General features: G+C 43.3%; 1 protein-coding gene across 5 annotated transcripts in view; it reads left to right on the plus strand.

Moving 5' to 3' along the window:
• The window catches only part of ACVR1 (activin A receptor type 1), a 76,207-nt gene that overhangs the window by 57,530 nt on the left and 3,626 nt on the right, over window positions 1-15,051 (plus strand). For all 5 annotated transcript variants that reach the window (XM_083410082.1, XM_083410079.1, XM_083410080.1 and 2 more), the window contains exons 5-9: window positions 304-403; window positions 1,970-2,116; window positions 3,637-3,912; window positions 5,886-6,083; window positions 14,690-14,820. In XM_083410082.1, coding sequence (XP_083266208.1) covers window positions 304-403; window positions 1,970-2,116; window positions 3,637-3,912; window positions 5,886-6,083; window positions 14,690-14,820 — 852 coding nt within the window. The remainder of the gene's footprint in view (window positions 1-303; window positions 404-1,969; window positions 2,117-3,636; window positions 3,913-5,885; window positions 6,084-14,689; window positions 14,821-15,051) is intronic.

Below are 15,051 nucleotides of genomic sequence, written 5' to 3' on the forward strand. Positions count from 1 at the left end.
TTTGATCTGTAATTCGTGTTGCAAGCTGCTCTGTACAAACAAAACTACGTGCTCTCCATTCACTGGGAAAACAGCTGCAGCCTCCCCTCCCCTTTGGGTCAAAGTGGATGCAATTTACAGGTACAGAGGCCATTGCAGAGTGGATTAAGCCTTCCAAACGGCAGACAAATAGGTCCCTGAGTGCAATGTAAATGGAAGAAAAATGCCTTCAATAAATGAATTGAAGGGAGGGAGGTGGCAGAATGCCAACTTCTGTTCCATTTCAATTCTAGTTCCAAATATGTGGTCTTCTTTTTCACACAGGATTTGTTGGACCATACCTGTACATCCGGAAGTGGCTCTGGCCTTCCTTTCCTGGTACAAAGAACGGTGGCTCGGCAGATTACGCTGTTGGAGTGTGTGGGTTAGTAATTTTATTCTACCTGGGAGAGGGCCCTGAGGATTCCTCTGTGTTGTGTGCACATATGAGTGCGTGCTGTGGAGAAGGGTGCGATCCTGTACACATCAACCTGGAAGTAAGCCCCATTAAACTCAAAAAGGGTTTACTTCTGACTAGAGACGTATAGGATTGCACTGTAAAAAACAACAACAGTGTGTCTGTGTTTCAAAGAGAGGCCAAATGGTTAAGCGGCTAGTCTGTATTGAGTCGCGAGTGGAATCTTTGGACAGGAAGTCCCTTCTGTGTAACGCCAAGAGCCTCAAAGGTGTCGTGTGTCCCATTACCCTGGATTACACCTGTTGCTGATGAACATGTGCCAAAGGCGAGGTAAAGAAACGAGAGACCAGCGTCAGTCGTGTGAGGCTGCCAAGGAGAGCAGGTGGCACTGTGTTGAATTAAGCTTATTTTAGTCTACTTGGGTTGAACCCAGGGTCCAGCTCACGTACTGCTCCCTTCTACTGTGTTGCCTTCATTATTACTGTTATTATGTCTTTTACTTCCTATGTGGCAAACAGGCGACGCTATTTTCATGTGTAAATCAGTTAGCAAGTCTCCCCTGCTCAGTGGTAGAGTGTGTACTGTGTATGCATTTGCCCACAATCTTTGACCTCACCTGTTGAATTATTTTCAGTACAAGGGCTGGGTGGGGATGGCAGCTCCACTTGGTAAACTCCTGGAGGGTAGGTAGTACTGTGGGCAGATGGTAAGAAGATAAGGCATATGAGATTCAACTTCCAAAAGCAGCCACACAGTTAACACGCACCTGACTCTGTTCTCAGAATCTTCAAATTTCCTATGGCGGGGTATTGGTGGAACTGATATCAGCATTCCCAGTGCTCCAAGCCTTTAGTAACTGCTGGTGCCTGCTTGCTGAAATAGAAAGATATGGGAAGTACAGCCAGGGATTTATTTATTTCAGATGTTTCAGAGCTAGCTGTCAAGCCTATAGCTTTCCTGAAGCTGCTTCCGTTAATAACAAATGCACAGTTTTGTTAAACAAACACAGAAACATAAAAATTGCAATGGTACAGCTGGTTTAAATGTACTGTATACAATCAACACCTGTAAGAAAAACAAAACACCCAATTAGCGCCTCTAAAATGAAGCATTTCATTAAAAGCCAAGGAAAACAAGTGGGTATTAAAAAAAAAAAAAAAAAAACTTTCTGTAAACCTCTGAACCAAAGGAGTCAGCCATATAGCCCTTGGAAGGAAATTGTACAGAAGAGGGGCCACCACGAAAAAGGCTTAAATTGATCTCAGAGCCATGTGCCTCTGAAGTTGGTCTTAAAACTTCCGTTATTGGTAATATTTGGCCAAAGTCCTTGCTATGTTTCCTCTCCACCCAACTACATCCTGAAGTGAGAATCTCTTGCCTTGGAGCCTGAGCACCATGAACGGTTTGTTTTTAAAGTGCCTTAAAATGTTGATTTAGTTTCAAGTCTCTGCTCTGGTCTAGCCTGGAACCATCCTACTATTTGCTTAATGAAGACTGCTGCTCAAATCCCATGTATCTGTTTGCCTGTTCTAGGGAAAGGTCGATACGGTGAGGTCTGGAGAGGACAGTGGCAAGGAGAAAATGTTGCAGTAAAGATATTTTCTTCCCGAGACGAGAAGTCCTGGTTCAGGGAAACGGAATTGTACAATACTGTGTTGCTGAGACACGAAAACATTTTAGGTGAGTGATATTTTCTTAATGGCTTTTGTATACAGATAAGGGCGTGGGGAGCATTAAAAAAGACCTGGACCCTGAGTCTGCTGAACGCTGTAGTGCGAGGCTTTCTCCATCCCCTTTTAACTAAGTTTTTATCCACCTTAATCAAGAAAAACTTAACTCCTGCAGAAATATATCCTTGCATTCGGTTTTCTGTTAGCAAAACCATACTCATGAGCAGGATTCCCCCACCGGCCAAATACCATATGTGCACCATGATAAAAATGTTTTTAAGTATACCTCTGTGTAATCCTATGTATTAAGCATTATGTCATTTCAGTACACATTTCCATTGCAGATAAGATGAAGCAGACTGTTAAAAACTGACTATATTTGCTAGAGATGGGGAACATTTTCCAGCCCACCAGCCTCATCCTGTCATGGGCAACCATCTAGGGATTGTATGCTGGTGCTTGATTGGGACCAGAGACATAGCAACTGATGCGGTTCTTAAATGTTGTACATTCCAACCCATGCAAAAATTTCTAAATGCCCCCCATGTATGTGTGCATACATATGCTAGCATCGTATCTGTCCATCCAGGCAAGCAATAAGTATCACATTTTAAAGACACATTCCAGGCAGGTGAAACCACTTGAGGAGAGCACAGGATGAGGCTGTTGTGCGGTTTGTCCTTCAGAGGAGCTGTGTGGTTTGTGGCTTGCCCCTGTGGGTCTGAGGTTCCCTATCCCCATGGAGTACTTACAGAAGAGACCATACATCCAGAAGAGACCATACATTTAAAGCAGTAGGGTACCACTTTAATCAGCCATACTTTCACCCAGAGAATTCTGGGAGCTGTAGTTTGTTAAGAGAACTGAGAGTCCCCTGTTCCCCTCACGGAGCTACAATTCTCAGAGTTCCCTGGGACACAGGATTGACTGTTAAGCCACTCTGAGGACTGTAGTTCCGTGAGGGGGAGTAACAACTCATGGCACCCTTAACAAACTACAGCTCCCAGGATTCTTTGGAGGAAGCTGCGATCCTGCTTTAAATGCGTAGTGCAGCTGAGGCCTTGGTAGGCATGGGTTCAGAGTACAGTGGTACCTCGGGTTAAGTACTTAATTCGATCCAGAGGTCCGTACTTAACCTGAAACTGTTCTTAACCTGAAGCACCACTTTAGCTAATGGGGCCTTCTGCTGCTGCCACGCTGCCGGAGCACGATTTCTGTTCTCATCCTGAAGCAAAGTTCTTAACCTGAAGCACTATTTCTGGGTTAGCAGAGTCTGTAACCTGAAGCGTACGTAACCTGAAGCTTATGTAACCCGAGGTACCACTGTATTGACAGTAATGGCCTTGTATGTGCGTTGCCATTTTGTAGACTGTTATGCCTTTTCAGTCAACAAGCTAAGATTGTGGGTTTGAAAGCTAGAATTTAACACTGCAGCCTGCATCTTGCATGGCCTAATTCTGGAGAGAGTTTAGATAGTGAGGGAAGGGAAACCCCTGATCTTTCACCTGGTGTTTCTTCTCCTTCTTTCAGGGTTTATTGCCTCCGATATGACCTCTCGGAATTCCAGCACTCAGTTGTGGCTAATCACCCACTACCATGAGATGGGCTCTTTGTATGACTATCTGCAACTCACGACGCTCGACACAGTGAGCTGCCTGCGGATAGTCTTGTCTATAGCTAGTGGCCTTGCACATTTGCACATAGAGATATTTGGGACCCAAGGGAAACCTGCCATTGCTCACCGAGACTTGAAGAGTAAAAATATCCTGGTTAAGAAAAACGGACAGTGTTGCATAGCAGACCTAGGTGAGTGGTTTTCCCTTCTCCTTCTTTTTTGCATTTTAAATATACAGTCCTCAAATAACCCGATGCAATTCTTGAAGACCTTTCTTTATCTGGATTTAAGAGTTTATTTGGGGGGGGGGGGGATTGTTCTTCATCCACTAGAGGGCGCACATCATTTTTAAGTCTCACTCTTGTCTGTGGAATCTTGCATACTATTTTCTGATGTTGTTTGTACAGCCCTGTAAAGGATATCCTTCATACGTGGTTTTAGAGACACATGTGTTGGAGTAAATAAAATATCAGGAGGGGAAGAACCACCAATGGCATCATGAATGAAGGCTTTTTTCTCTTCAAGACAGCAGCTAGAGTATTTGCTACCGCTGCCATTGCCCTTAGGTGTGATTCTAGGTTTCAGCTTAGAGTCTTGGTACTGCTCTGGGACAAAGATCCAACTGTGATTATAGCTTCCTTTGAGCCCAGCCTGTTATCATTTGGGATGATGTTCTGTCTTGTTGGGGTTGATATTTCCCAACACCTCCCAGGTCCAGTTTAACACTGCCACCTACTGGCTAAATTAAAGTGTGGGTTGGCCATTCTGCGATAGAGGCATCAGGGATTTACGGCACTTCAAAGGCAGAAGCAGGCGAGCCTATGAACCTGGCTTTTGGATTGTCATGCTCACACTCTTGCCTTGCCCTCCCATACTGCACTGCTCATTAGATGGGAGCAAAACCACCCCAGGTCCATGGGGATTGTGGGTAATAGATGCATCTGCACTGCAGATCTGCACTTGCACTATCACATGTAGGGCTGAGGATTGGAGTGATCATTCTGTGATACTATGGCAGTGGACAAAGCTGCATTGTAACTTTTGAATAAATGTTTTAATATTAAAAAAGAAAATGCAGCATAGAATCTCTTATGTCTCCTGTCAGAAGGGCAATCCCCGTATTCACCACATCTAGACAGGACACTTTAAACTATGAATAAGCCAAGGGACCTTATGTGTGATATATTATTTGCACTGCCCAAATGATAGCCTGTCAATTGGATTGCCTGTCCCATGCAGGATTGCATCTTTCTGAAAACTTTGTGTGCATGGATCTTGCAATCCCTTTAAATTTATATGGGGCTGCTTAGTTACTGTATACAGTTGTCCCCTTCAACAAAGATTTAATTGGCATATCTGAGATACAAAGTAAAGATGTTTTCACTTTTAAGTGCCCCATGTTGCCCAGCAATATTTATATTGATGATGGGCTCATGAAAGGTCTGTTTGTCTGGCCTTTGCTTTACTGTAAACTGTCTTTTTCGTTTTTCGGTGGTTGTTAGTTTACTTACTTAAAATTGCTGCTATTTGAATGCTGCAGTGTAATATATGTCAATTTTAAGCTATTTGGTGGTTGGAGCAGAATGCAAACTGTGTAGAGTAGTTTGCATACTGTATTTTTTTTAAGGTGTTTACTTTCTGGTGACCATATGTGTCTGTGGTTTATTTTTGGAAGGTGTTTGATTTGACCCATTTTTACGGTCACAGTTGTCCTTGCGTTAGCCTTCGCCGCACTTTTGGTTCCATTGATTTCCTCAAAAGCTCACCTTGAACCTTGGGAGTTAAGATTTATCCCCACCCCACCCCCCCTTACAGCAGATGTGTGAACAGGATAATGGCTATGTAGCACTCAGTCTGCTGGACCACAATATATTCCCACCACATAAACGCTAGTCTTGTGGTGTTGTGTTGTCACTGTATAGATGTGCTACGACTGGGTGTTGTTGTCTTTTAGAGTTGCTTTACAAAGGTCTTCCTAATCTCTTAGAGTAGGTATAGGGGAACGGGCCATATCCCAGTGCTTACCATGCAGGAGATCTCAGGTTCAAAACCATGACACGATGGCACTTTGTAGCTGGAAAATATATGGCAGTGGTAACAGGTGGGCTCCCCTCGAGCTGAAAGACCAACACTGACTTCACAGCTCTTCTGTTTGCAATTACAGGCCTCGCAGTCATGCACTCTCAAAGCACCAATCAGTTGGATGTCGGAAACAACCCCCGTGTGGGTACCAAGCGCTACATGGCGCCAGAAGTCTTAGATGAAACCATCCAGGTGGACTGCTTTGACTCTTACAAACGGGTTGATATCTGGGCATTTGGACTGGTCCTTTGGGAAGTAGCCAGGCGTATGGTCAGCAATGGTGAGTATCTGTTCCTTTCTAGAATTAGTTACATTAATCCACTGGCCACTAAAGGTGAAAAGCTTCTCTTGCATCTTCCTTAGTAGTAAGTGGTTTCAAGTTTTCTCTCCTGGTATTTGCGCCTTAAATTGCACTGAACTCCTACCTACTTTGCAGGATTTAGGTCGCCACTTTTCTTGACATGCCTCTTGCCCCCGCCCCATATACTATTTCAAATTGGGTGTGTGTGTGTGTGTGTGAAAGTAGGTACGTTATGAATTCCAAGTCAAATTCCAATGTTCTTTATTATGTTCGCCGCCAGCTGCATTAAAAAAGAAAGGTGAGGTGGTATAAAGAAACTCATAGATCACAACAGATTTCTCAGCTTATGACAGTGGGTCAAAGCTGTTCAGATTACTCCACTTGCCTTTACAATATCTCTGTTTAAGCATTCATTCATTCAGCTGAAACTTAAACATGGGACCACATTGAGGTGTACCTTAAATGATCAGGAGGGGGGCAGCAAGTTCTGTAAAGGGAAAAGCTGGTGCTCCTCCAGATGTTTTGGACTATATCTCTCACCAGCCGCAGTCAGTAAACACTTTCCTTGATAATTAATATTTCACTGCTAAAGTTCTAAGTAAGGCAAGGAAATCCCCTTGGGGTTTCATGGAACCCCATGCCTGTGGCAGGGAGAATTCATCCTTACAGCAACATGGCTTAAGGAGGATTGCTTTGCCCTCCTACTGAGGCATGGCCTGACAGCCGAATAATGGAGGTGGATTTGCCATGGAGAAGACTCCTCTTTTCTTTTCTTTTTGGTAGCATCAGCTTCTTTTCTTTTCTTTTCTTTTCTTTTTTTTTTTTTTTTGGTAGCATCAGCGCTAGTACTGGGTCGGTGGCATTTTAAACAATGTGTATGTACAATCTCAATTATCTATATGGTATAGGAGTTCTTTGAAGTAAAGCTGTTTAAAGGAACAGTGTACTGAATCCTAAGGCATCTGTAGAAGTGAGAATACATTTATAAGACCAATTGGAGCAGCACCCTATTGGAAAGTTCAAAAGTAGTACGTGGATCATTCTTACATGCTTATTGGCAGACTTTTTGTTTTGCGGATATGTGTACAGTGGTACCTCGGGTTACATACACTTCAGGTTACGTACACTTCAGGTTACATACGCTTCAGGTTACAGACTCTGCTAACCGAGAAATAGTGCTTCAGGTTAAGAACTTTGCTTCAGGATGAGAACAGAAATCGTGCTCCGGCTGCGCGGCATTAGCTAAAGTGGTGCTTCAGGTTAAGAACAGTTTCAGGTTAAGAACGGACCTCCGGAATGAATTAAGTACTTCACCCGAGGTACCACTGTAATAAGCTTTCAGCGATCACCTTTCTTAGCTCTTGGAACCCTTGGAGGGTTGTATGGGAGCCACATGCCAGAGGCAATGGCTGTGACTCTTCCTTTGTACTGCTGGGCACATTCCAGCTACAGAAAAGTCAGAGGCCTCTCTACACTTGCACTCACTTGCACCTCTCCATCCTCTATCAAGGCAAGAAAGAGCCATGATGACAGTTCTTGCCAGGGACAAAAGCACTCAAGGACAGCACCGAGCAAATCTTGTGGGTAGAGTGACCTTGGGAAAGGGAATGGCTTGGGTTGAGTTTTGAGGGCTGATCAGAGAGGCTAGGAGGGCTGGATTTGGCCCGCAGGAGTGAGTTTCCTCCCCCTATTTTAAAGTAGCAGCCAAGTATTGTGGAGCTGAAAACGGGATCGTTGTCTCTCCTAACAAGAGTCACTGTTTTTTAAGTGTGTGATAGGTCAGTTTCTCCCCATTTCTTTGGAAATATTACAAGACATGCAGGAATCAGTACAGTTTGTTTTGCATTCAGTTGCTTGGTTTCACGTTCCGTCCTGTGTCTGTACAAGCGCACCAGTAGTTTTCCACGCGGATTTTCCTCTGCCATTCAAAAAGAACAGGGTCCCCAACTCAAGGCAGTCCCATTTGTCATTGAAGGCGGTACCTGTTTTCACCTAACACTTTCCCTGCTTTTATGGAGAAAGGAGAACAAAGGTATACAGGGCAGCTCATGGCATTCAAGAGGTAATGGAAGCCTCAGTGCAGCAAGTCTGGATCAGCTGGAGGAACACATGGAGAATATGTGGCTGACACAGTACCTGTCAACCTTGGATGGCCATTGCTTATTCTTACATTTATATCCCACCTTTCTTCTGTTATGGAACATACATTTGTTTCCCAAGTGGTCCCCTATCCAGGCGCTGACCTGACTTACATATCTTCAGAAAGGTGGTGACCTTCAGAGCATACACAGACAACCATACTTTGCTTCCAGAAAAGTAGCCATAAGGTTGATGGTAGTCACGTATAGCCAGTCATCATTTTGCATGTTCCTTAATAGCACCTTGGCTTTAAAAGGTTCATTTCCCCCCCCCCCACGATAAAGTGAGTGAGTAGGGATTGAGTGGAACCTAGGACAAAATTCACCTGGAAGTTGCTGCCAGAACCTGTTGTGTGAAATGAAGAAGGGGGAATTTAACACTGGTATGGGTCCTCCTAGAACCGTTAAATGACCAATCTTCTTTTGTGCCTAACAAAATCAAGGAAACACTCCCATCACCTCTTGTTTATCTATAGAGAACTCTCAAGTTTCCGAGTGATTTCTCAGAAATATGGTGAAGTTAGGGCAGGCATAGGCCAACTCAGCCCTCCAGATGTTTTGGGACTACAACTCCCATCATCCCTGACCACTGGTCCTGTTAGCTAGGTATGATGGGAGTTGTAGTCCCAAAACATCTGGAGGGCCGAGTTTGCCTATGCCTGAGTTAGGGTGTGCCTTGGATCCAAATGAATCAAGAGCCCCTGAAACAATTTGTGGCATCTTGGAGGTGCAGACAGGAAGGAAGTGACAGACAATTATCTACTAAAAGCAAAACCAAACCAGAATTTCCACCATGATTTTGGAAACTTCAGAGGAGGCACTCAGACTGCTGCTGCCTTTTTTCAGTCCAGGGGTCAGCTGCTCTTGTTCCTCCTCACTGTCTAAGCATACCAGGACTAGAATTGAGGATGAGATGAGAGTGCATTTCCTCTCATCTCCTGCAACATAGGTTAGAATTGTTGAGCCTTAAGTTCTCTGTTTATTACTGGTTTTGTGGATTATATTTCATTAGTTCAAAGACATTTCTCTTTAAAAATAATCCATTTTATTCTGGTTGAATAGATGGAAACTATGGCAGGGTTCATTATGACAGTGTTATGACAGTGTAGATCAGAGGTTATGGTGACTTTCTTCAGTAGGTCTGGTGCCAGAAGCAGCCCCATAGGAGCCTTAAAACTTTGGCATTGTTAATTGTATTTTTTAAAAACACACACCAAAAAAACACATTGGAGTAAAAGCCAAACAGCTTCTTCTTCTACTGTAATACAGTCAAGAAGAAAGTTTAAAATATGCATAGGAATATTCAGTTGTATAAATGCAAGTCTCTGTTAGCAGGGATAGTGAACACATCTCTGATGGGCCTTATTTGCCTGCCAAGCCACTTCCTTCTTCTTTAGTGATCACTCATAACTGAGTAAGATTGTCTTCCATGAACACAGTCTTCACATTGAGTCCGTAAGTGACTGTGGAGGCCAGTTCTGGATCAACACGTCCCTCCACAGTGGGGGCATAGGTTTTGAGCATCTTCAAAGCCCATGACACCTTTGGTAAAGGCTATCCTCCAACTGGAGTGCTCGCAGGCCAGCGTTTCCCAGTTGCCAGTGTTTATACAACATTTGGGACGCGGGTGGCGCTGTGGGTTAAACCACAGCGCCTTTGACTTGCCGATCAGAAGGTCGGCGGTTTGAATCCCCGCAACGGGCTGAGCTCCCATTGTCTGGTCCCTGCTCCTGCCAACCTAGCAGTTCGAAAGCACGTCAAAGTGCAAGTAGATAAATAGGTACCACTCCGGTGGGAAGGTAAACGGTGTCTCCGTGTGCTGCTCTGGTTCGCCAGAAGCGGCTTAGTCATGCTGGCCACATGACCTGGAAGCTGTACGCCAGCTCCCTCGGCCAATAAAGTGAGATGAGTGCTGCAATCCCAGAGTCGGTCACGACTGGACCTAATGGTCAGGGGTCCCTTTACCTTTTATACTACATTTTAAAAAATTTGCCTTAAGAGAGTCTTTAAACCTTTTTTATTGACCACCAGCATTATGCTTTCCATTTTTAAGTTCAGAATAGAGTAGGCACCTGAACAACGTGATCAGTCCAACGAAGTTGATGTTGAAGAATAATTGATTCTACACTGGTGAACTTTGCTTCTTCCAGTACACTGGCATTAGTTCGCCTGTCTTCCCAAGTGATATATAAAAATTTTCAGAGATGGAATATTTCGAGGAGTTGGAGATGGCGTTTATAAGTGGTCCATGTTTCACAAGCATATAGTAAGGTGGATAGTACAATAGCTTTGTAAACAAGCATTTTGGTTTCCCTATGAATGTCCCAGTCCTCAAACACACTGCACTTCATTCGGGAGAAAGCTGCACTTGTTGAGCTCAGGCAATACTGGCTTTTGGCATCAATGTTGGTCCTTGTGGAAAGATAACTGCCCAGGTAGGAGAAGGAGATTGACACTTTCCAACATTACACCATTGAGATGGATTTGTGGTGCTGCAGAGGGGTTGTTTTGTGCTTGTTGGTACAGCACTTTGGTTTTTTGGATGTTGAGTGAAAGGCCAAGCTTTTCATTGGCTTCTGCGTAGATATTTAGGATGGCTTGGAGGTCATTGTCTGAGTGTGCACACACTACGTTGCCATCAGCATACTGAAGCTCTATGACGGAAGTTATGGTAACCTTACTCTTTGCTTTCAGCCTACTCAGATTAAAGATTTCTACTCCCGTGGGGAGTTTCCCTTCAACAAAGTGTAGGGTCATGATGATGAAAATGATAAAAATGATAAATAGAGTTGGGGCAATAACACAACCCTGTTTAATGCCTGATCCCACTGTGACTGGTCCACCTTGAGAGCCGTTGTTATCTACGATTGTTGCTGCCATGTTATCATGGAGGAGCCGAATGATGTTCACAACTTTATCTGGGCAGCCGATTTTCAGAAGGACAGTCCACAGGTCATTATGATTTACAGTGTTGAAGGCTATAGAGAGAGTGATAATTTTGGCATCTCTAAAGTCTGCTGTGCAAGAGGATCAAACGCATCCATTCTTAAGGAAATTAGCCCTGAGTGCTCACTAGAAGGACAGATTGTGAAGCTGAGGCTCCAGTACTTTGGCCACCTCATGAGAAGAGAAGACTCCCTGGAAAAGACCCTGATGTTGGGAAAGATGGAGGGCACAAGGAGAAGGGGATGACAGAGGACAAGATGGTTGGACAGTGTTCTCAAAGCTACAAACATGAGTCTGACCAAACTGCGGGAGGCAGTGGAAGACAGGAGTGCCTGGCGTGCTCTGTCCATGGGGTCACGAAGAGTCGGACACAACTAAACGACTAAACAACAACAACAAAAAAGTCTGCTGGGATCTCCTCTCTCCCATATTTTTTGATGACCTTGTGAAATTGTTGTGTAAGTTCAGTTTTGCCCACTTTGAGGTATCCCATCAGATCCGCTGGCTTTGTTGTTTCTCATTTGGTTAATAGCTGTACACAACTCTCCCAGATTTGGAGAAACTGCAAGCTCATCTCCAATTTGTTTTTGTGGAATTTGTGAGGGGACCTCAGCAGCTACAGGGGAGTTGTGGTTAAGGAGATGATGGTAATGTTCTTTCCAGTGCAGTGCAATAGCTTCTTTATCATTTAGAAGTGTGGTACCATCTGTGGAGCATAGGAGGCATATGCCATGATTTATTGCCCCATAGATGGTCATTGTGGCTTTAAAGAAACTACATCATGAGTGTCGGCTAAATGCTGGATTACTTGAGCTTTTTTATCCTCCAAGTGTTCTTTAGTTCTGTGGTTCTTCTTTGAACCTCAGCCTTAGCGCTGGCATAAGTTTTATTCTTAGTGGCACAGTTTCTATATCTTTGCCAGATCTGAAAGGCCTTCCTTTTCTTGTCAATAATGCTGTCATTCTCATCAAACCAGTCCTGGTGTTTCTTGGTTTGGCATCCAATAGTTTGTTCACAGGCTGCAATAATGGATGTTCTTAGCTTGGTCCACTGTTCCTCAATGTTGTCAGGAAACTTCGAAAGCAGATAGATGGTCCTTAAGAGTCATTTGGAAGCAATCCCACTTAATAGGATCTTGAAGGGTTTGAGTGTTCATTTTGTGCCTTGGTTTCCTTCCTTGAAGCCTGCATTGAGGTATAATCTTGATAGTCATTGTGGAACATATTAATCGGTGATCTGTCCAGCAGTCGTCAGCACTCGTACTAGCAAAATCAGACATACTTTCTCATCTTTACAAAGGGGTACCTCTTTTCCCTCTGGTAAAATACCACTGCTAGGAGGTCTTTCTGATCAGGAGAAAGGAAGGACAGCTAGAAGCTTAGAAGTTTAGATGCCAGCATGAATGCACAAGAATGGGATTAATGTGTGGCCAATCGAAGTTAAAATAAATACGTAAGGATTTGTATGAGCTAAATTAAAAGCAGAAATAATTTCTGAACATTACCTCTAGGCTTTAAAGAGAGTACCTTCTAGATTTCTATAATTTTCTATCAGAAGTGTTGCAACCCAGATAGATTGGTGGGATATTATTATTATTATTATTATTATTATTCACAAGTCACAACCAGGAAGAGAGCTTCCCTTGGCCGAGGATTAGGCATACATAGGTGAACTTAAGGGCCAAGGGAAGTTGGTGAAAAGGAAAGAGAAATGCCATGAACCTTGTGCCTTAGCGCAGCTGGCAGCTGAATATGAGTGTTGGCATAGATACATGTGGCCTCACTGACCTGGCAGAAACGTGACTCATGTTGTATGTGCACTGCAATGCTGGGTGGAGTTGCTGGTGGGGTCACCACCAGCTCTTGCCAGGTCCCTACTCTTGGGGATTTTATTTACATGTATTGCCTATCCTATCCTGTGGACTTGTCAAAAATGATAGATGAGCCATTGTCCCCAAAGGACTCTTCAGTAAGGCAATAGATACAAAAGGCTGGCGAAGGAGGAGGCATTTAGAAGGAATTAATGCAGACTTGGTTAACCATAAAAGAAAATTTCTATGCATCAGTGTCAAATGTATTTACAGCAGCGTCTGATGTTATGGGTATGATGAAGGTCATTTTGTTGTCTTGGTGGGCAAGAACATCATTAACCTGTTCAGGGAAGTTTAAAATGTTTGATGTTTTTAATATTTGATGTTTTATTGTGTTTTTAATATTCTGTTGGGAGTTGCACAGATTGGCTGGTGCAACTCAGTCAGACGGGCAGCATATAAATCATCACATTTATCAGCATTCCTTCTACTTTTTCTGATTCTCAGGTAGTACCTTGTGAGTCTAGATTTGCCAGATGTCCAGGTTTTATTGGGAATTTCCCCAGATACGAATGAATGTTCTTTCAGTGGCAAAAACTTTCAGGTTCAAGTTATTAACAGACAAAAGAAATCCTAACACGTGCACAAATTGTTATCATTGCTGAACTGTGTTAACAAATAGTGGTCAATATAGAGTATATAATGAGTCATTAAGCTTTGAAAGGCAGTGACATAAATGATCCGATGTGCTAATTTCTTCTCTGTTGTTACTGATTTCCCCCCCCTATAGTAAATCTCAATCCTCTCCTTTCTTTCAAAGGATCCCAGGAAGCAAATAAACAAAGTAGTATTTTTTTTAAAAAGTCTGTCTGTCTGTCTGCATGTCTAGCCTGTTTTCTTAAATGTAGATGGAGCAAAATATCACTCAAAGGGACATTTCTGAATTCCTTCCTGGATTATTCTTGCAAAGTTTTTTCCCCTTTCCTTAATAGTAATGACTTACTCATAGGAGGTTCAAAATGGCTAAGCTGCCTTTAAAATGGAATACTGTAGGTAGGCATTTTATTTCTGTTTCCCAAGTAATATCCAAGCTACCCTGGTTTAATTTTATGGTTAAATCACACAGTGCAAAATAAATCTCGTATTTGCTGCCAGCATACCAATGAAACTCATCTTGATACTTGGAAGATGGTTTTAAACAGGTTTTTAGGGACACCTGATGCCTGGCATAGAATTGGGGTTCATTCTATTGTTTTCTAAATGACTGCCCCATCCCATTCTGATTCTCCACAGGCCCTGTGTTGTCTAGTGTGGATTTAGGAGCATATGTGTACTGTACTGGAATCTTGAGTCCTTCTGTTCTCCCCCCCCCCCCCAATCTCCCCTCTGTCTCTAGATTATTTACCAAGACGCTTCAGCCTTGTTTGTGACTGTATTTGCCTTCTGTACATGTGTTTTTCTTTGCAGAGTAAGGAACTGCATTCTAACCCACAGGGAGAACTGGCTGATTAATGTCTTGATTGTATTGTGCTATTAGAAATTCATTTCATAATATCGGTGAGATGTCACAAGGACTTAGCTTTGGCTAAGGCTCCACGCTATGTAATAATGCACTGAACTTTGTCTTGCTAATGAAGATTCTGAAACGTATCGATTGCAACTACAGGATCTATGTTGTGTTTTGGCCGTAGGTATTGTCGAAGACTACAAACCTCCATTTTATGACGTAGTGCCTAATGACCCCAGCTTTGAAGACATGAGAAAAGTGGTCTGTGTGGATCAGCAGAGGCCAAACATTCCCAACAGATGGTTTTCAGATCCTGTAAGTGCCCAGCCCATCCCATCCTGCCATATTTCTTATAGATCATCTTTTAAAAAACAAAACGACGTCTGCTATTGTGTTCCTAAACCTTGGGGATCCATATGTGATTGGGCTACAACTCCCATCATCTCCAGCCAGCTTAGCCAGAGGTCAGGCATGATGGCAGTTGTAGTCCAGTAACATCTAAGGACTCAAGGTTGAAGAACATTTGTGTATTCCTAAAAGGCAATG

Source organism: Podarcis tiliguerta (assembly GCF_965153285.1).
Source record: "Podarcis tiliguerta genome assembly, chromosome: 1".
NCBI classification, from domain to species: domain Eukaryota; kingdom Metazoa; phylum Chordata; class Lepidosauria; order Squamata; family Lacertidae; genus Podarcis; species Podarcis tiliguerta.